We start from the raw sequence: 22,372 nt of genomic DNA, 5'->3' as shown, positions 1-22,372 counted from the left end.
ATTTTGCAGAAATATTACTTTCAGGAAACCTTTCATGAAAAGTGTTACGAACAACTTTAATGGATTCAGGCCGCACATATTCTTCAACAATGAACACATGTTATTCAATGGAGTAAGGCATGACAATGAAGTACATGGTTTATAACGACTACTTTCCGTATTAACTACTCACACGCTACTGCTGGTGGAAGGTGGCAAAGAAACTGACACGCTAGTAACGCTACTCACGCACGTTCGCATTCCAGTTCGGGCTGGTTTTATGTGCGCCACCCTTTACTTCGGCCTTTTCTGGGTCGTGCTGTCTTTCAATACATTAAGGTCATCGAGTGTCTGGACACGTGGTTTGAATCTGTATACTGACCAAAGCTTCAGTACAATAATCTGCAATTTCTTCTTGAGAAGACTGACGGCAATGTATGGCTGGTGCTGGATGTGTGCCCAGTAAACCCAGTCACACTGCTACACAGCGACAGGCCACAAAAACGAGAGGAATTACTACAAAAATTTGGTGGGGCGAAAAGATTCAAGAGATGAGCAACAAAGCACACAGCGATCCTCCTCTCCCCATTCCATAACATTACAAATCCCTTGCACAACCTTGCAAAGAATTGTAAAAGCGGATTTGATATTTCAACCTCATATATTGGAAGTGGCTCATCAGTTACAATCAGGAGGTAAACGGAGTAAGTACAATTACATTAGTGGACAGAAAAGACCAGAATGACGGATTTCTGACAAATCTTGTAATGTCTTGACGAGGCAAATTTTTATCTCAGTGGGTTTATCAATAACCAATATTTCTGATATTACTAGGATACAAACCCGAAGCTCATTTATGAAAAGGCCCGATGTAGGCAAGAGGTTGTCTGGTGTTCCTATGTAATTGTTGGGCCATTTTACTTTAAGAGTGGCCAGCAAGTGGGTGTCAAATCAGAGCAGTATGCGACCATAATTAACAATTTCTTCATTCCGCAACTGTGGGAACATAGCATCTAAACACGATACGGTTTCACCAAGATGGGGCTACAGTCCAAATGCCCTGAATTCAATGAGTACACTGCGGCACCACTTTCCAAATCAGTTGTGATCATGATAAGTGATCTGATCCTCCATCCGTTAATTTCTTTCTGTAAAGTCATCTCCAGTACATGTTTTCTCATGGCAGCTCCACAACACTGATGAGCTTAAAGCTGTTATATGGGAAGACAGAGAGGTTTTTCCTCAAGAAATGACTGAAAACGTAGTGATGAGCTTCCCCCAGACATCTTCCAGCAGCGCAACATCAGTGATGGAAGCCATTTGTGTGAACTGCTATTTAAGAAATAACCTTCAGTTTCACTTTCCAAATGGTTCAAATGGCTCTGAGCACTATGGAACTTAACATCTGAGGTCATCAGTCCCCTAGAACTCAGAGCTACCTAAACCTAACTAACCTAAAGACATCACACACATCCATGCCTGAGGCAGGATTCGAACCTGCGACCGTAGCGGTCGCGCGGTTCCAGACTGAAGCGCCTAGAACCGCTCGGCCACACGGGCCGGCAGTTTCACTTTTCAGTAGGGGCAATGTGTGTAGAGCAGTTACCTATATCTTACAGGGGAGTGAATATCCGTTAGACCTCAGAATAACCAAATGAAAATATACTGCTACCATATATTTTAGACACATAATTTTGGACACAGCATGAGCGCAGTATCATTTGTACAGATGTTTAGATCAAGCTGAAAACCTAAAACGACACTTGGTAACACCTTATTGAAGGCATGGATTCTGTGATGATTTTTAATGGAATTTCTGTCATTGTTTGAGATTCCTTGTTTATTGGATTATGGGTGCAAGACAAGTAACAATTAGTGCACAAGATATTAAGCTGCATTACATATTTTGGCTGCTGATAACGTATTTCAAACTTGAATCAGCACTAACCATGAGTAATACTAAACAGTAACTGATGACTATGTTAAAGAGACCAATCCTACTGGAGCAAGAGAAATCTGAATTACACTAGATGTGAGATTTCACTAGCACTTTGCAAGCTGTATCTGCTCTTCAGCTACTTATGGCACAATCGGATCAATACCACTATTCAACACTGTGCATTTATAGGTGTATTTTCAGATATTTTTACGTGTACTGTTACCAAATGTGAATGTTTCTCCAATATGTGGCTTGCTAATCTCTGTAGAAAAACAACACAAGTATAATAATGTTCCCTTGCATGAAGAATTAGGTGTAGTCTCAGGTTGCTGTAGTAGAAGAATTTCTGTTGATAAATGTTGCAAATGTATGCCTTTTCACAAGTGTGCAGTCATGACTGTTTCTTCAACTTTTTGATGCTTCTAAACCACTTATTACGCACTTGACAGTCTCATGGGCGATCCCAGTACGCATTTGCGAGTCCTGCTTCAGTGCCTAACTTTGACCCAATGTCTTGTTGCAAACGCCACAGCTGTAGGTGGATTTGCCAGTGTGCAACTGCAAATGCTCCTTTATATTAGTTTTGTGTATGAATGTCTTGCTGCAAAACCTCACAGCTGTGTGGGCGTTCGCCAGTGTGTGTGTGCCAATGTTGTTTCAGGTGACAACTTTGCACGAATCTCTTGTTGCAAAGGCCACAGCTGTATCGGCGTTCCCCAGAGTGCACCAACAAATGCTTATTCAAATTGGTTTGGGCAATGAATGTCTTTTTGCAAAATCCACAGATGTAGGGGCGCTCGCCAGTGTGCAGTCGTGAATGCTGCTTCAAGTGACAACTTTGTGTGAATGTATTGTTGCAAACGCCACAGCTGTAAGGGCGTTCACCACTGTGCACTCGGAAGTGCCTCTTCAAACCGCTACTCTTTGTGAACATCTTGTGACACACGCTGCACGAATGCTGAAGCTCACATTGGTTCAAGTGTGTATGCTCCTTCAGTTCCTGCAACTGTGCAAACGTTGTTTTGCAGATGCCACATCTGTGCCCCAAATGTCTTGTATCAATTTTATTCCCATAGAATGCTTCCTGCCTGGTGGTACACTGTATCATGTTGCACGTCTCTGAAGCCATTGGAACGCAGTTAAACAAACCTCTGAAATCACCGTTAGTCTTGCCGTCTTCCACACCAACAGCAATAGTACTGCAGAAAGTGGAGAAAACTGTGTCAGAAACTATTTTCATAACAGTGCAAGTATAAGAATGAAAAATTATATTAACAAAAGCTCGGTTGACAAATGTCTCTAAAGTTCCAGCAAACTAGATTATAAAGTAAGAGCACACTGCTTTGAATTAACATAATTTTTTGCTTGTCTTCAATTAGCAGCAAAGAGAGTTGAGTTAATTTGAGATATTTGTTTAGAACCCAAAAACTTGTCAGAGAGTCTTCCATAACAGTTAAATGTAGACAAATTCGATGACAGCAGATTGTTGCAAAGTGAGACATCACGATAACATGAACAACAATAATTCCTTCAGCAGATGTAAGAAATTGACTGAGAGGGACTATAGAACTCTAATCCATACTGCAGTAACTTCTACATCATTACATACACTCTGCAAGCCACCGATGATGGGTGACGGAAATTTAACTTCAGATATTCCTTTTGTCTCACATCAGTGATACGATGCGATAGTTTTAAAATATTTTCATAGCTATCTTACCACCCAGGAGACATTGGTCACCAAAACGAATGAGCGAATTTCCTCGTGGAACACTGGTGAATAAAAATGTTCACAGAGTGATGGGCCACGGAAGAGATATTGCACCGAAGAGAATCCCATGTAAAACTTGCAGATCTTTGGAAGGAAGCTATTTAAATGAAAGTGGGAGGTCGGAAAACTTTCAAAACTAGGCGTTGGTAAAAAGTTTGCACAATTATTCGTCTTGAAAAAAATGGAAAGCTAAATTAGCGTTCAAATCAACAAACGTAGTTTAAAGAAGAATCTAGCCTTTGTGAGTAACATACTCCCTAAGTACTACTTTCAAAATATTAAGGTGTTAATATACTTATTTATTCATTATCATACACTAATTGAACAAATCTCATAAACCAATCACAACCAAATAATTAGTACTATACTCGGAGGGAACTGGACTTCATATCCAGAGAGTTCTTGCCACTTCATTTGAAGATATCGTCAAGACTGTCCGCAGATTCTTGGACGTGGGTTGACAGCGCTACTTGGGCGTTCTCAGACTGGAAACGACAACAAGACGCAGCACGTCAAATTGATAAGTTTCATCAATTCAGAGACCGTTTACCAGAAGAAGAGAACAACGAAGTTCGTAGACGAACTGTATACAATCTAGCGGACAAACCTTTGCCTGATGCGGCGGTATCGATCTTGGAGAAGGGACTGAACTTCGCACCCACTCCGAGGACACCACCTGTTGTGGACATCATTAGCTCCGTCGAACAAGGCTTCCCAGGGAATCTGCCGAGAAGATCCGGCGGAAGACTTGCCGTGCTCTGACACGGGCTCAAGTGCCTAACAACAATATAACAGCTGCAGAGAGGTCAGTGGTTCGATCCCTACGAGAAGATCCTGATATTGTGATTTTACCGGTGGATAAGGGAAATGCGACTGTTATCCTCTCCACGTCAATGTATCTGAGCAAGATGCACCAGCTTTTGGACGACTCTGCATATCGCATACTAAAAAAGGGCCCCACAGCCAAAATTCAGCGAGAAAACTTTGGGGCTCCTCAAGAACAGCACGATCTCCGATGTGGTTTCTAAGAAACTACGTACACAGGCGCCCGTACCTCCCAGGCTATATGGATTGCCCAAAATTCACAAGGATAATGTGCCACTGCGGCCTATTGTGAGTAATATTGGGGCACCAACGTATAATCTCGTGGAACATCTGGCAGCGCAACTGAGCCCTTTAGTAGGAAAGTGTGAGCATCATATCCGTAACACAAGACTTTATTCGTCGGCTCAAGAACTTACGACTCGCACCATTAGATATATTCATAAGTTTTGACGTAGTGTCACTTTTTACTCGAATACCACTGCAGGAACCGTTGTTGCTCATTAGCGAGAAGCTGGATGGGGAACTTTTAGACTTATTCTAACATGTGCTCAACTCGACGTACTTCTTATTCACTGGACAATATTCTGTACTTGTTATTCACTGGACAATATTCTGAACAGGCTGACGGCGTCGCAATGGGTAGTCCATTGTCACCTATTGTGGCTAATCTTTTTATGGAAGACTTCGAAGAGAGAGCACTCCAGTCGTCGGATTTGAAACCTACGTGTTTTTGGCGATATGTGGACGACACCTTTGTTATCTGGCCTCACGGCACTGCATCGCTGAATGTATTTGTTGAGCATCTTAACTCGCTTCATCCCAACATCAAGTTCACTATGGAGATGGAGAAAAACTGCGAACTTCCATTCTTGGACTTGTTGGTACCGAGAAAAGAAGATGGTACATTAGGTCACGCAGTGCACCGTAAACCAACACGCACGGACATATACTTACAGGCCACCAGCTGTCACCATCCTTCGCAACGAAGTGGCATACTTAGGACGCTGGTTCACAGAGCACGAGCCCCATCAGACCATATCCGTATGAACTACTCACACGCTACTGCTGGTGGTAGGCGGCAAAGAAACTGACACGCTAGTAACGCTACTCACGCACGTTGGCATTCCAGTTCGGGCTGGTTTTACGTGCGCCACCCTTTACTTCGGCCTATTCTGGGTCGTGCTGTCTTTCAATACATTAAGGTCATCGAGTGTCTGGACACGTGGTTTCAATCTGTATACTGACCAAAGCTTCAGTACAACAATCTGCACTGGAAGTGGCTCATCAGTTACAATCAGGAGGTAAACGGAGTAAGCACAATTACATTAATGGACAGAAAGGACCAGAATGACGGATTTCTGACAAATCTTGTAATGTCTGACGAGGCAAATTTTTATCTCAGTGGGTTTATCAATAACCAATATTTCTGATATTACTAGGATACAAACCCGAAGCTCATTTATGAAAAGGCCCGATGTAGGCAAGAGGTTGTCTGGTGTGCCTATGTAATTGTTGGGCCATTTTGCTTTAAGAGCTTATCCAATGAGCTACTCCATCTGCGTACCACTTTCCAACAAAATGGATATTCCGAACGGGAGATTCGCCATGCCTTACACCCGAAGCGGGTTACCCAACGTGAGGAACTGGAAGATGATTGAAGAGGCATAAAGTTAAATGTGTCTTTCGTCCGCCGGCAAAACTCAGAGCTCTCTTGGGCTCATCTAAGGACAGCCTTGGCCTAAGAAGACGCGGTGTTTACGAGATTCTTTGTAGCTGCGGCATGTCGTACATCGGACAAACTTGTCGCACTGTAGAAGAGAGATGTACTGAACACCGACGCTACACTCGTCTGGAGCAACCAGAGAAGTCTGCAGTGACCGAGCATTGTCTCAGTACAGGCCATTCTATGAATTATCAACACACCAAAATTCTCGCGTCGACGAGTTCGTACTGGGACAGTTTTATTAAGGAAGCAGTGGAAATACGTAGCTCGTCGAATCTTGTAAACAGAGGCACGGGCTTTCGAGCTCAGTACAGTTTGAGATCCAGCAGTGACCATATTGAAGTCGCATCGAGCAGAGAGGAGTACTTTTGGTCATACGACGGATGACGATTCGCCAACAACATAAATATTCTGTTCACAACGGGAGCATAGTCACGCGCCTATGCAGACGCTCATTTTTTTGTTCTTCATCTTGCAGGTGGCGTTGCTGTCCTTCCAGCTATAGGTTGATATCGGCGCTATTGGCCATCGAATTTTGGTGCCTCCACGCATGCGCACTTCCTGCCTCTTAAATAGGGGGCCCTAGTCTTGCCTTAGGAGTGTGTTCGTCGCACCTGAAGATGTCGGCCAGTTGCGCTGATGAAATATTGTAGAGTTTTCACTATGACATCCGACGTCTCGCCCGAGAACCATATATACAATTAGTACTATACAATTTATAATGTAAGAATGATCTCACACAATCTTAACGTTTTGACTCAAACACTATTTTGCAATTCACATGACCTAATCTGTGCAACCAATATGTCAGATTCATGTGTACTGGATAGGGTGTTTGAATTTTTCAGCTGTGCTGGTAATGGTCCAGTAACTTCCTGTTTTATTTATTCCACGGTATTCCAAACAAAAAAACTGATTAAAAATCGGCTAACATATGAATGGTTGTACCAGAATTTTCGTCTACTGGGTCTTGACGCTGTAGTTATATATCTTATTCCTTATTTATTACATATTTGTTGATCTAGTGTAGATCTGTTATTCAAAATCGCTCTACTTATAACAATAATTCGGATCTTTGTTTTTTATTGCAGATTTGCAACACAACAACACAAAGCCACTCTTTTAGAAAAACTGGAACTGGAAATAAACCTAAAAATTGGGTACCAAAATAAATATCTTCTCCAAGTAACTTAAAAGTGGTTTGTATAGTAGATACGTAGATGTACGAGAGTTATCCAGTAATTAAGTTTCCATATTATATTTGTCTGCAAAATAAACTTTGCCCATGACTTGTGAGGCCTGGTGAGTTCGACTGATATGTGTTGACAATACTCACACCGACTTATGATGCAGACAGCAGTATATCGCAAGCATGCTGCCAGTTAGCGTGGATACAAGTGTATCCGCATGGATAATCTGCGCTGTCATTTGTTATTACACAGGAAAACAAATAATGCTGTCGATATCCACCAAGGGTCAACCTGTGACTATGAGGAAGGCTGTATGAGCATTGTAATGGGTATGAGACATGAATCTATCATTTGACCTCTGACACAAAACATGAGAGAATCGTGTGGAGGAACCAGACGAAAGTGCCGAAAAAGGCAAAGGCAACACATTCGACCGGGAAGTTATGGCAACCATCTTTTGGGACTGCTAAGGGGTGTTGCACATTCTCTACCTGGCTTGCAACACCACAATGGATGCAGAGATGTACTGTACTGTCTTGATTAATCTGTGAACTGCCAAGAAAAGAAAACGTTCTGGAATGTTGCATCGCGAAGTTTCCTCTCTTGTAATGTTTTTTTTTATAAAATAGTGAAACTTACTTGTCAGACGCCCCTCATAGAAATGATTTTCTCTTACAGCCAAGGATAGTCTCAAAGTGTTGAGTCTGACTACTGCAGCAACAACACTTGTCTTGTTGAGAGGTGTGAATGCGTGTGCCCAATACTTCGTTGTTTATTAAACATTAATGTAGCTCTTCCTCTCTGAACATGAGATACAACAAGACCTAGTGAAAGTGTCATATTCAACATTTGCAGACTGGTTGAAATCTGCTAAAAACAGCAGCGTCATGACGAAACAAGAAATAAAATCAAAACTATAGATATATAAAGATGTTCACACAACTCTGTTACTTACATCACAGTAAAAACTGTAAAGCAAACAGTGTGACAAATTAAACGCATCTGTGTTTAGGATGAAACAAGTCATGATGTCCCTAATAATAACTTCTACTGCGTTTACCAAAATGCCTTGATCCATTGGTTTCATGTCATGTCAGCGTGTGGTTTCACAAGAACAAAGTTTTGGAATCCATATTGGTTGTCATGGGGAAACAATTCTGATCTAGACCACTCACTGCGTTTGGGCTCATATTGTGATCTATGATTTTACAACAGATAGGTGGAAGAAGAAAAGATATTGGACAGCAGTTTCGTGAATCACTTCTGCTATCCTTCTTGTACACAGGAAAGACATGTGCTTTCTTACAGCATAGCTTCTTGTTCGAGGAATCTATGTACAAAATATGAAAACAGTTTTCCAGCAATGGGAAAGGGCCATAAGAATAATAAACGAAAATAGTAGTAGAGCTGAATGTAATGATCTGTTCAAAACATGGAGATCTCAACTATACCTTGTGAGTACTTTCTATAATGACTGCACAGATAGTTTTATCCATGAGCATGGAACAAGAGTTATACTGAACTTACATTTACCAAGGAAGAGTAAACATACAACAGCATTTTCTACCATGGAATAAAACCGTGCCATAAACTGCGGAAAGAGCTTAAACAGATTACGAAAATAAACATAGTTACAAAGGCAGTTACAAAATACCTGTTAAGCAACACATTTTATACAATGAAAGATTACATAGACAACACAGGGCAGGAATTTTGCAAAAAGTGTAACACATATAAATAATAATGACGACAATATAACATACATCATTTCACATAACACTTTCACACTATGTTTCTTACTTCTTTTTATTCCTTTTCGGAAAAACTTTCTTCTGAAGCTATGCAAGGTCCATTACAATATCTTACTCTTTTTATCAGCTTCACATCTCACTCTTTATAGACGGATGGTGACTTGGTTTTCACTTTAATGAATGGGGAGTTGCAGTACACAAAATCAGCCATCATCACTAAGGGCCGGAGCCAGCTGATAATGTATGTAGCATCACGTCATGGAGCAATGTGTATATAGTCGGTGTAATGTGTGAAGTGACTGGGAGTGAGATATGAATGAACAGTGTAGGACTAGCCTACAATAAACAGTTTCTTTGAAAAACAGTATTGTACACTGGGGATAAACTGAATGAGGTAGCATTGTTTTAAACAGACAAGTATTCTGTTCAGAAGGATGGAGGGTCTAGTCTTCATCTGGTCATCCTGATTTAAGTTTTCCGTGGATTCTATAAATTATTTCAGGCAAATGCCGCGATGGTTCCTACTATAAGGCCCCGGCAGACTACCTGTCCCAACCTCGTCAAAGTAGGCGAGTAAGTATATAAATACCTTAATATATGAATTAAATTATTTTTCATGTTCTTAAATAGCAGCATGAAGACAGGTCCAATATACTGGTATAATTTAACTTGGATGGATAAAACAACTACTACTCCTGCTATTAAACTTGAAATAAGGTCTACCTCTAACAACAATTACATAAGCTCCTTGGACCTTATTTAATTTTTGCGATATCAGCCATTTCTAAACAGCCTTGACAGTAATATCTATATCATTCATTTTTGCAGTAATGAGAGAATACACTGACTCAGTAAACTGTAAATTTTCGTTGTAATGGACTATTGGAAATTGGAAGTCAGCAGTTCTGCTTCACATTGCTATCCTCAGTTTCAGATTCTGTGTGATCCATCATCCATGAGTCTCTGAACACAATCTTTGGTGGTAATGAAAGTCGTTAAACACGCTGAAATGACTATTCCGGGTCATTCCGCGCCGCATTTGTGAATGGAACAGGAACAGAAATGACGGGTAGTGGTACAAGGTACCCTTCACCACTCACCGTACACTGGCTGGCGGAGAGTGTATGTAAATGCAGACGTAGAAACAACTGCAAATCGTGCCGCAAGTAGGAACAAACGGTACCTGTCGTCTGGTCTCCGAGGTCATATTTCTATGATTCCAGCGACTGACACAGAAGGCTGAAAAAAAAACAGACCCGTTCACAGGGTTTCAACGAAGCTCACAATTTGCATTATTTTCCCCAGAAAATCCTTTGCTTTGTTCTGAGCCGAGCGCAAGTGCAGAACCAGAGACTTTGAAGCTTCTGTGACCAGCATTCTGCGAATTTTTAGACAGAATAGTTGTGTGGGGATAACAGCGATTGGTTTAGGGCAATTTACACCATTTGGTCGCTCGCTTTCAAAATGTCAGTCACAAAAGCATTATTTATTTTGCCGTCAACCAGTTTCAACCCGCGATGGGGTCATCTTCAGGGCAATTTACACCATTTGGTCGCTCCAGCGCTGAAGCGACCAAATGGTGTAAATTGGCCTGAAGATGACCCCATCGTGGGTTGAAACCGGTTGGCGGCAAAATAAATAATGCGACTGTCACTGTTATTTCGAATAATTGAGCATTCTGCGACTTCCTGGACTTGCGCCACAGAGTTGAGTCCTACACAATGGAGGCTGCTATACAGGTACGTCTAGGGGCACATAAGGATATTTCAGATTAGGCACCTCTCTACCCGGTCTAGATAACAATAGATCTAGGAGACCTGGAAGCATTGGTTTAAGTCCAAAGGAGCAGTCCAATGTAAATAAAATACATAGAAAAAAAGTAAGTAAACTGTTCATTATGTCAAAAGAATTCACTGCAACTGTTAATACATTTATCCCACAGTGACAGAATACAGTCAATGTCTTCACAGATAGAAGTTTGCAGTTGCCTGCCAAACCAAAATCGTGCTACGGCGTGCACCTCTTAATCCAAGGAGCCACGAATTTCTCTGTTCGTGGCTCCAATAATATGAAAATCGCTTGGGAAGATATTGGGGCCGTATGGAGGAAGTTAAAGGGCTTCCCAGAGAATCTCTCGCAGTGAAACAGTCTTTGCACATTGTGGGCGGACACTATCCTGCAATAGAATGAAGCCGTCCATCTACATTCCTAGGTACTTGGACTTGATAGTGCATTTCAGTTTTTCCCAAATGTTCACATACCGATGTGCGTTAATTGTGGCCCCGTGTCAGAGAAAAATCATCATGATGTATACAGAGCAACGTGACTGTTGTTCAACTACGCTGCAGAAGTTCCACTGTGAAGCCCTTATACATCGTCCACGCAGTTCATATCTCCGCCCATGCCATTTAAATATCTTTAGAGCGTTGAAGAAAAACACTTGTGACCGGCGATTTACTTCGAACGAAGGGATACATGCTTGGATGCACTCATGGTTTCATAGTTAAATGCAAACAGTTCTCCATGAAGGCACTGACAGTCTTGTCTCACAGTGGTGTAAATATACGCTGAAGGGCCCACACGGCCAAGCAGAAGTGCTGCAACACGACATGGCATAGACTTGACTAATGTGTCTGAAGTAGTGCTGCAGGGATGTGACACCACGAATCCTGCAGGGCTCTTCATAAATCTGTACGAGTACGAGGGGATGGAGATCTCTTCTGAACAGCACGTTGCCAAGCATCCCAGATATGCTCAACAATATTCATGTCTGGGGAGTTTGGTGGCCAGCGGAAGTGTTTAAACTCAGAAGAGAGTTCCTGGAGACACTATGTGGCAATTCTGGACGTGTGGAGTGTCGCACTGCCCAGCTGGAACTGCCCAAGTCCGTCGGAATGCATAATGAACATGAATGGATGCAGGTGATGAGACAGGATCCTTACATACGTGTCACCTGCCAGAGTCATATCTAGACAAATCTGGAGTCCCATTTGTTTTGTTCTCAAGAAATCAAATATTTGCTCTCGATATTCACCAAGCATAAACCTGTGACTATGAGGAAGGCTGTATGAGCATTGCAATGGGGATGAGACATGAATCCATCATCTGAGCTCTGACACAAAACATGAAAACATCGTGTGGAAGAAACCTGGCGAAAGTGCCGAAAAAAGGCAAAGCTAGCACATCCGACAGGGAAAGTTATGGAAACCATCTTTTTGGAGTGTCAGGGGTCGTTACTCGTTCACTACTTGCCTTGCAACACCGCAATGAATGCAGAGGGGTGCTGTAATGTGTTGAGGAAGCTGCGAAATGCCATCAAAACAAAATGTTCTGTAGTTTTGTCTCGCAAAGTTCCCTTTCTTTACGACAATGTTCTGCCTCATGCAACTTCAATGACCCAGGTAGGGCTAGAAAGATGCAGTTGGGAAGTGTTGCCACTTTCTCAATATTCTCCGGAGCCTGCACCAAGCGATTTTTCACATGGCCCCCCAAGTCAGAAATCATCTTAGAGTTAAGCCCTTCAACACCGATGATGAATTCAGATCAACAGTGAACACCTGGTTACGAACGCAGGACCTCATCTGATCAAACAAAGGTCTGGAAAAACTTGGGTCATGTTACCAAAAATGCTTGGAAAAACATGGAGACTATGAATTGGTGTGATGTTTTTATAAAAGAATGATACTTATGGGATGCTCCTAATAGAAATGATGTTTCTCTGACAGCCAAGGATGGTCTCACAAAGTTAAGTCTAACTGCTAAGGAAGCAGACTTGTCTTTCTAATAGATGTAAATGTGTCCGCATTTATTAAACTTAAATGTTTACCTAAGCGTATGTTAAATATTAATCTAGTTCTTGCTTTCTGGACCTGGGGTACAAGTCATTATCAGCATTTGCAGGAGGGTCCCGACTGCTTACATATTATAAGGAAATTAACTGCCCTTTGTAGATATGGGTCTACAGGTGCTGCAGATTTCTTGCATGATTTCATTTTCTGCTTAGTTTGCTGTTTCATTTTAAAAGAACCATTTTATTTGATAATTCAGAGTTTAGCTAATTTCGCCCCCTTGTCCATTATAAATCTATGTTTCTTTCTTTTCTGGAAAAAATTACTTCTGAAGTAATACCTTATTCTCGCTCTGAGCAGATTTCTCTCGTTATATAGGGCTGCTGATTCATTTCTTCAGCGTAGCGAATGGGAAACTGCGGCAAGTCGAAAATACACAGCATTTGTTTGGGGTGACAGAAGTTACGAATTCCGTGTTCTACCTTTTGGACTGAACATTAGCGCAGGATTTATTTCAGCTTAAAAGTTGAGTTTACGACAGGTGTGAGGTAGCACCCTATGACGAAAAACGTAGCCAAACATTGAGACCGGCCACATCTCTGGGCCGCTCAATTAACCTGAGTGTTGAGTGTAACATATATATATATATATATATACACGTATATTTTGGTTCCATAGCACGTGGGGGCTAGAGCGAACTATACAAATCTACAGTGTGTAGTGCCCAGTACCGACGTACACCCCATACACAGTCAGCTACATGGTTAGCAGCCTTTGATGTGTAGCGCATACTGGACCAAATTAGGGGGACTCAACTCTGTGGTGCAAGTCACATGCCTTACTGAAAGATTTGGATCAATGCACTGAGATAGATGCAGTAGTTCTAGATTTCCATAAGTCATTTGATTCAGTACCACAGCTATGTGAGTAGACAGAAGATTTTTTCGTAGGGAGGACGAAGCAAGTTAAGTTCGGAAGTGCCCAAGGGAAGTGTTTTCGGACCCTCGCTATTCATATTGTATATTAATAATCTTGTGGAAGATATTAACAGTAACCTCATAGGTTTTCACTGTTGATGCACTTCTCAACAATAAAGTACTGCCTGAAAGAAGCTGCATAAACATACAGGCAGACCGTGATCATTTATCTAAGTGGTGAAAAGATTAGCAAATTGCTTTATATGTTCAGGAAAATAGAACTGAGCATTTCTCAAAACGAAGAAACGTAATGTCCTATGACTGTAATGTCAATGAATCACACTTGCAACCAGTCAACTCATACAAATATCTGGGTGTAACACTTGGTAGGGATAGGAAATGAAATGATCACATAGGTTCGGTCGTGAGTAAAGTTGGTGGTTGAAGGAGATCGGTGTTTACAGTCCCATCGACAACGAGGCCATTAGAGATGGAGCAGAAGCTCAGATTAGGGAAGGATGGGGATGAAACCAGTTGCGCCCCTTGAAAGGAACTATCCCAACATTTTCCTGAAATGATTAGGGGAATCACGGAAAACCTAAATCAGGATGGTCGGGTGCAGATTTGAAGTGTAGTCCTCCTGAATGCGAGTCCAGTGTACTAACCACTGTGCCACCTCGCTCGGTAAGTTAGTGACTGACTCCAAGTAACTGGTAAAATATGGAGGAAATGCAGTACGTCTACAAGGGAAATAGCTTACACACCGCACGTGAATGTTCAAATGTGTGGGAACAGTACCAAATTGGACTAACAGGGGATACTGCACAAATACAGAGAATGGCAGCACGAATGGTTGCAGGTGTTTTTTATCCTTACGGGGGTCTCACAGAGATGATGAAGAAAAGAAACTGGTCAACTCTTGAACACAGATGTAAAACCATTGAGAAAGCCTACTTACAAAGTTTCAAGAATCATCTTCATATGATGGCTCTAGGAATGTATTATAACCCCACATATCACTCCCATAGATATCGCGAGGTCAAGATTAGATTAATTATACAAAGCATGGAGGCCGTGAAATAATCATTCTTCCTGTGCTCCATATGTGGGTGGGAATGAGAAATAATGATACCATGCCAGGCACATCACAATGATTTGGAGAATACACATGTAGATGAAGATGTAAATGTTACACAATTTCTTTGGGTTTTGTGAATAGTGTTTCGATAAGTGTCTGCGAAGGAAGTCACTTTAAGCATCACTCATTGCGTTTTTCACAGTCAAATACGTTTAATTTAGCAATTCTCTAGTTCAGCCTTATGCCTCTTTTTACACGTATCATGCAGTGGTCCCTGTTTCTGTGGAATTTCTTTAAAAAGAGTGTACATCATGGAGAGTCCCTCACATCACATAGTTTTCTACTGGGTATATATTTCTTCAGTGGTTGGTCAACTATTTTTCTGGGCTTGAGGCAAAATTCCTCTATACACTACCACCAAGAGCTACAGGTGTCGAGTTCTTATATGATATGACAACAGATATCACATATTTCCATGAGAAGCGAGTTTCTGAACTGTTTCTTCCACGTAGTTCTCAAAAAATAAATTTAGTATTGTTTCACAGGATGTCTTTTCACGCCTGCAACTTATATAAAGGTAACTATCCAGTGATAGCTGATGATCAAAGTCCCTCGAATGAGGCTGTTAGTGCAGAACAAATGTATTAGTGTGCAAAAAAGAAATTTAGTATTGCTTCACGTGATGTCTCTTCACACCTGCCACTTACAAAATGGTAACTATCCAGTAATAGTTGATGATTAAAGTTCCTTTGATGGAGAACAAATGTATTAGTGTCCCAATGTTTTCTCTATAGGTTCCAGTTACATCTGAGATTGTTCAGGTGGTCGATAGGTAGTGTATCAACTACAAATACTGTTAGAATTGTATAAATGTTTTTCTCCACGTATAATTTATGCATTTAATTTTCATTAACTTCAACCATGGTAATAATGGCTATTTCAGAGGCTTCAATTAACAGTAATATGACTCATCGAGGTAAGACCTGTGTGGATGTACAGAACACTGAGCCTTACCAAAGAGGTTTGAAATTTTCCATCCAACAGACCTGCAAAAGCATGAGGTTATATGACGGAGAAAAGCGTTGCACAGTCGATATGCTGAACTATATCTCTGAACAACAGTAAAGTTTTAAAGACTTGCAAAAGTTCCGAATATGTTTGCAGACTTCCACAAACCTGACACAGCTGTTGTTGAAAGTACTGTAAAACTTGACAGTAAATGTCTAACACTGCTATGCTATTGTCATTTTCTGTGCTTTCTGCCATTCCTTAGTTGCTTCTTTATCTTGGACATGTGGTTCTTAGACGCAGTTAACTGTAAGGAGGTTTATGTTGCACTCAGTGGTCTGTAATATATGTTCGTTTTTTTGTATAATAATTGCATTATATAAAAATTGCAGGTTTCTGTTCTGGCATAATCACAAGCGCCAGAACGAAAAGGAAGAACAGAAGAGCAGAGAAGGCAGTGAGAAAACGTCAGCCAATAGTCCACTGACAAGGACTGCGCCGAGTCATGAGCGACCTCTGGAAGAAGTGAATATAAGCGCTGCTCCTGCCAGCACTGCCTCCTTCCCTCTACCCAATGTGGCTTTCGGCTGTCCTCTACTGATGACCTTCTACTTCACCTCACTCACCTCCTCGCCGAACAGTTAAATTCCCGTCACTCCACCATCTGCCTCTCTCTCAGCCTTGAGCGCGCCTACGACCATGTACGGCATTCCAGTCTCCTCTTCAAGCTCCAAACCTCAGCCCTTCCTATAAACTACGTCCGTCTGATCGCCTCCTTCCTGTCACCATCAATAACATGGATTCCTACACCTTCCACCCCTCTGTCGGTGTGCCCCAAGGTTCTGTCCTCTCCCCTCTTCTCTACCTTCTTTACATGGCGGACATGCCACCGCCTTCATCCCCCTTACAACTTCTCCAATATGCCAATGACACTGCCTTCCTTGCCCTCGCCCCTACCCTGCAATGCTACCAGCACCTTTTCCAATCCCATCTTGACCGGTTCACCCTTGGTGTAACCAGTGGCTGCTCAAGGTTAATCCTTCCAAAACCTAAGCAATCGCTGTAGGCAAAAGCATCCTTTTCTTCTGCCTCCTTATTTTTTATCTCACCATCTATGGCCATCCTATTAACCTCAACCCCACCCTCAAGTACCTTGGCGTCACCCTTGACCATCGCCTCTTCTGGACCCTCCATCTCCCGAAGATCCAAGCCAAGGCTCGCTCCCAACTCTGTCCCCTCCTTTCTGGCTGCACATGGGGTCTGGAATCCTCCACATCTATAAATCCCGCATCTGCCCCATCCTCTGATATGCCCATCCCACCTGGATCTCCACCCCTCCTACATTCTACAAGTCCCTTCAAATCCTAGAACGCCTTGAACTCTGCCTTGCCTATCAAATCTGCTTCCCTTCCCCCACACAGATCCTCTATGACTTAACTCCTTTCTCACACCTCCACCTCTTCCTTGAACAGATACAGATCCTTTACACCTCCCGTAAACTTGATCCCCCTCACTTTGCCCAAGGTGGCTTCCACCAACTCCCCCTCCCTGATGATGCCCTCGTTCCCTCCATCTGCCCCACCTACCAGCTATGACACTCCCCTTCCTCCTCCTGTGTTTTTCCTCCAGGGCACCCTCTTTCTCTTCTCTCCCTCTTCACTTCCCTCCCCCTCCTCCCTCCCCTCCCCAGGCTTCCACACACCCCCTACCCTCTCCCCTCCCCTCCCTTCTTCTCTCCCTCTGGCATCTTCCTCCCTTCCTCCTACCCTCACCTCTTCCCTCTGGCAGGCCCCCAACTTTTTTGTGTGCACAGTATCTTTTTAGTGAGCCGGAGAACGTCGCCACTGTGCTAGTGTTTGTCTTCCTGTCAGTTACTCAGTGCCTCTCCTTCAGTGCTCTTCCGTCCACGTGTGAAACTCCTGTGTCTCTGTTGTGTACAGTGCTGAACGTTTTTATACAAACAGTGCTTCTGTGAATGCCTTCATTTATTTTAATATGTATGTCTCCTGTTTTTATCCTCCATGTATGTTTGTTTATATGTCTTCCTGTTTTATGTATGTTTTTTTGTGGCCGAAGAGCGGCATAGATATGCTGCTCCCAGCCTACCTTTCTGTAAGGGTTTTAAAATTACAATAAAGAAAAAAGAAAAAAAAATGCCTCAGCCAGACATTAGTGCTCCGATGGGTTCAGTGTATGGACATTAATGGTCGGTTGTAGACTGGCACTCGCAGAACAGATTGTAGTGTTCTGTATCAAGTGCTTACTTGAACGTTGTCTATAGCGAAGATCATTTTACTGTTTGCATGTAGCCCTCGTTTGCGACATTTGCTGTAAATAAAAGTTAAGTATTGTCAATCTGCTTTCTAGAAATTAAACTATTAATGTTATTTACTTGAATTTTTGTATAGTATTCCGAGAACGCAGCACCCTTTCGGCACCGTATAAACGACGAATGGGCAAGATCCAACAACTGGCGATGAGTCTTCAGACGAACAACATGCCGACAGCCACAGAAATTTGTGTTTCTTGTGCTGGCGCCTTCATTCTCTCTTGTTTTTACTTCGCAGGGGCGCATATTGCTTGACATTTTCTCGTCGTTTCTGCTAATCGGTGTTTTCTAGTGGGCGTTGCAGAAATTGTCTTTGTTTTTTTTTTTTATTTATTTGTTGCATTTGTGTTCTCCAACATGCCCACCAATCCTGTCCCGCCCCTGCTAAGTGCCGCAGCCGCAAGCGTTAGATACCACACAGCTAATGCGGATGTCTCAGTTTCGGACGCAGCAGATTTCGTCTCTACTCAACACGGTGCAGCAGCTACTGGCTAACGCTGCATGCCCGACAGAACGAGCACCGCCTATTACAGCTGCTATACCACCTTTTCGACAATTTAATCAACAAGACGACGAATGGCTCGAGTAGTTGTCTCAGTTTAACACCCACGTCAACACCCACAATGTGCCAGGTACTGTAAAACTTCCATGTCTATTATCACCGGTAGGAAGTGCAGTGTTCAGCCTTATCCAGAAGTTACATCCTAACGCCACTCCGAGTGAACTGTCGTTCGACCAAGTAGTACAGTCCCTAACTATTATGACCAACAAGTGAATGTAGTAGCAGCTAGATATCAATTCTTTAATTAAAAAAAGGTCAGAACATAGGTATCGCGAGTGGGTAATAGATTTGCAAGGTGTGGACAAGAAAATGTGCTTGCGGTGCTTTATATTCCGATGTTATGTTGCGTGATGTGATAACGTACAATGTATCTGATGTCAAACTCGGAGAACAAATTTCGAAACAGTCCGATCCATCATTTCGGCAGGTAGTGCATATACTAGATCAGTACAATCCCGATGCCTTGTCACCTCATACATCTGAGCAGCCAGCTACTGACAAGGGAACCTCCCCATCGCATCCCCCTCAGATTTAGTTATAAGTTGGCACAGTGGATAGGTCTTGAAAAACTGAACATAGATCAATCGAGGAAACAGGAAAAAGTTGTGTGTAACTATGAAAAAAATAAGTAAAATATACAAACTGAGTAGCCCATGCGCAACATAGGCAACATCAACGAGAGTGTAAGCTCACGAGCGCCGTGGTCCCGTGGTTAGCGTGAGTAGCTGCGGAACGAGACAATGCTCTCAGCCAAAATCTTGCCGAGCCCGACCTGTTCCCATTGCATTACGGGACAAAGTCGCTGCTGAATTTAAGGAATTGCAAGATAACGGAGTTATTATGCCCATATAAGCTAGTCAATGGGCAAGTCAACTGATTTTGCTCCCCAAACCCTCAGGTCGCATTCGCCTCTGTGTTGACTTTTAAGTCTACGGTCATCCCACAAACTGTGATTGATACTTACCCATTGTCACGCCCAGAGGCTCTCATGGACAGGTTAGGCGCTGGTTGCCACTTTTCAAAAACTGTTTTGTGGAACACATCTATCTTCAAATATCGTTCGATGAAGAATCTCAGTGTGTGTAGTGAATGATCATTTGGGCTTGTTCCAATACTTGCGTTTGCCTTTTGGCAGTGCTTCTGCACCTGCCATTTTTTCAACGTATTTGGAACAGCTGACCGCACAAGTGCCGAACTGCTCAAATTATTTGGACGAAATTTTCGTAGCAGGTAGTACACTTTAACATATTGCAAATTTACGTGCTTTGTTTCGTGTGTAATCTGCTGCAGGGCTAAAGTGTAGACTGGACAAGTAATTTTTTTGAAACCTGAGTTGCAGTATCTTGGCCATGTGATAAGCCGGCCTGTGTGGCCGAGCGGTTCTAGGCGCTACAGTCTGGAACCTCGCGACCGCTACGGTCGCAGGTTCGAATCCTGCCTCGGGCATGGATGTGTGTGATGTTCTTAGGTTAGTTAGGTTTAAGTAGTTCTAAGTTCTAGGGGACTGATGACCTCAGAAGTTAAGCCCCATAGTGCTCAGAGCCATTTGAACCATGTGATAAACAGTAAAGGTGAACATCCTCTGTAGTCGCATTTGTTAGCCATACGAGACTTGACAGTTCCTCGCAATATCACAGAATTTTAGTCTGTCTTAGGAAAAATTAACTATTATATTCGATTCATACCGAATGCTGCGTGAATAGCGGCTCCATTGCATCGCTTGCGTCGCAAGAACGACTCGTTTCTTTGGACAAATGAGTACCAAGTAGCTTTTCAAAAATTTATAGATGCATTGCTCAGCGATCTATGTTTAGTTCACTTTGATCCTGACAAACCAGTTGTATTGCATATTGACGCTTCTTCATACGGAATTGGTGCAGTGCCATCGCACAGAAGTGGTGATAAAGACAGACCTATTGCCTTAGCATCAAAAGTGTTGCCCAAAGCTCAGTGTAACTATTCACAAACTGAAAAAAAAGAGGCTTTGGCTATTGTGTATGGATTCACCAAATTCCACCACTATTTGTATGGCAGAAAATTCTACTTAGTAACGGTCACAAGCCTTTGCAGTGCCGGTTTCATCCGACGAAACCGGTTCCTTACGAATTGCCCAAAAATAGCAAAGATGGGCTTTGTTGTCTCAGTACGAGAGAGAGACTGTGTATCGTCCGACAGCTCAACATGGTAATACGGACCCACTTTCACGTCATCCGATTGGCCCTGACAGACTTTGACGCTTCTACTCCATCTTATTGTCACATCGATGCTCAGGGTTCTGAGCTGCTTTAGTCTTTTCCGCTGAGCTATAAGAAAATTACACAGGCCACAGATGCTGGTTCGGATTTAAACATTTTGCTAACATATATTTGCACGTCTTGGCATCACTCAGTGCACAGCATAAACTCTGGGTGTTTGTGTTGTCCTCATTGTTTCATCATCATTCATGAAAGTGGCAATACTGGACTGAGCAAAGGTTGGGAATTTGTACGGGCGCTGATAACCGTGCAGTTGAGCGCCCCACAAACCAATCATCATCATCGACAGCATAAACTCTGTAGTGCACCGATACTTAAGCAGGTTACTGTGCTTGTATTTACACAAATTACCTTATGTTTACCAATATTGTTTACTTTAAAAATAAATATTTAAACTATAAAGTATGATTACGACATTTCTGTAATGTTTACTTTAAAGTTCTATGTTTACTGAACCATACGTATATGCTAAAATATGTTTTGCAATTTCGTTCTTTGTCAAGACTTGTTTGCTAGAAATTTGTTTTGCCGGGATATTATGTAACAGTGACCAGAAATTTAAAATTTTTCATTTTGGTTGCACTATACACAGCTAGATATAAGAAGATATGTACGTGACAACCATAGCAGCCTCACACAGTTTATTCGAACCATTTTCATTTTTCTCCATACATGTATTTTCACGTGGCGGCTTGTTTTGTTTGTTGAATACTTGCATAAAATTTGTGCACGAAATACTGCAACAGATACTTGGCTCTGGATATAGATGTGCGATGCCACATTCTGGCAGCTAACATGAAACCAGCTATTGAAACGGGAGATTATACAATTTCTGACTCTGGTTATACTGTGCAGTAAAAAATCGTCAATAACTGTGAAAGACAGTAGTATGTTCAATAGACAGTCATATTCGAAATTAAACTGTAAACAAACAACTGTATTCATGTTTCATGTTACTTCAAATCGTACTTTTGTCTAACTACAAAGCCTAATCATACCCTAGAACAGTAAAATGTGCGAAAGTCGGTAACAAACAATTTGTAAAAATTTTCCATGAAAAACCTACATTTCACGAAAAATAAACACAACGACTAGATTGTAGACGTATCTGTAACCACGTAACATGCCTACAGTGAAGTACACTCGAAAACTGTAATTGTAATTTTATTTCAATGAATCCAAGATTATTTATCAGATTTTGTGATTGTTGTAAATCGTAAAAGGTAGAGTCGCGAAGGTAGGAACTATTGTTGAATG

General features: G+C 42.1%; 1 protein-coding gene across 6 annotated transcripts in view; it reads right to left on the bottom strand.

Annotated features, from left to right (window-relative positions):
- LOC124717258 (zinc finger protein interacting with ribonucleoprotein K-like) overlaps window positions 1-22,372 on the bottom strand; it is a 239,555-nt gene that overhangs the window by 35,888 nt on the left and 181,295 nt on the right. Inside the window, exon 7 of one of the 6 annotated variants that reach the window (XM_047244065.1) lies at window positions 10,362-10,417. The exons of 4 other annotated variants lie outside the window; for them this stretch is intronic. In XM_047244065.1, the coding sequence (XP_047100021.1) occupies window positions 10,390-10,417 (28 nt within the window). In that variant the 3' untranslated portion in view covers window positions 10,362-10,389. Of the gene's footprint in view, window positions 1-1,801; window positions 3,118-10,361; window positions 10,418-22,372 lie in introns of those variants that run through there. One more of the 6 variants, XM_047244064.1, reaches the window with a different exon arrangement.

The sequence above is a fragment of the Schistocerca piceifrons genome, chromosome 9 (assembly GCF_021461385.2).
Source record: "Schistocerca piceifrons isolate TAMUIC-IGC-003096 chromosome 9, iqSchPice1.1, whole genome shotgun sequence".
In the NCBI taxonomy this organism is placed as follows: domain Eukaryota; kingdom Metazoa; phylum Arthropoda; class Insecta; order Orthoptera; family Acrididae; genus Schistocerca; species Schistocerca piceifrons.
This window is presented reverse-complemented; position numbering and strand designations above follow the sequence as displayed.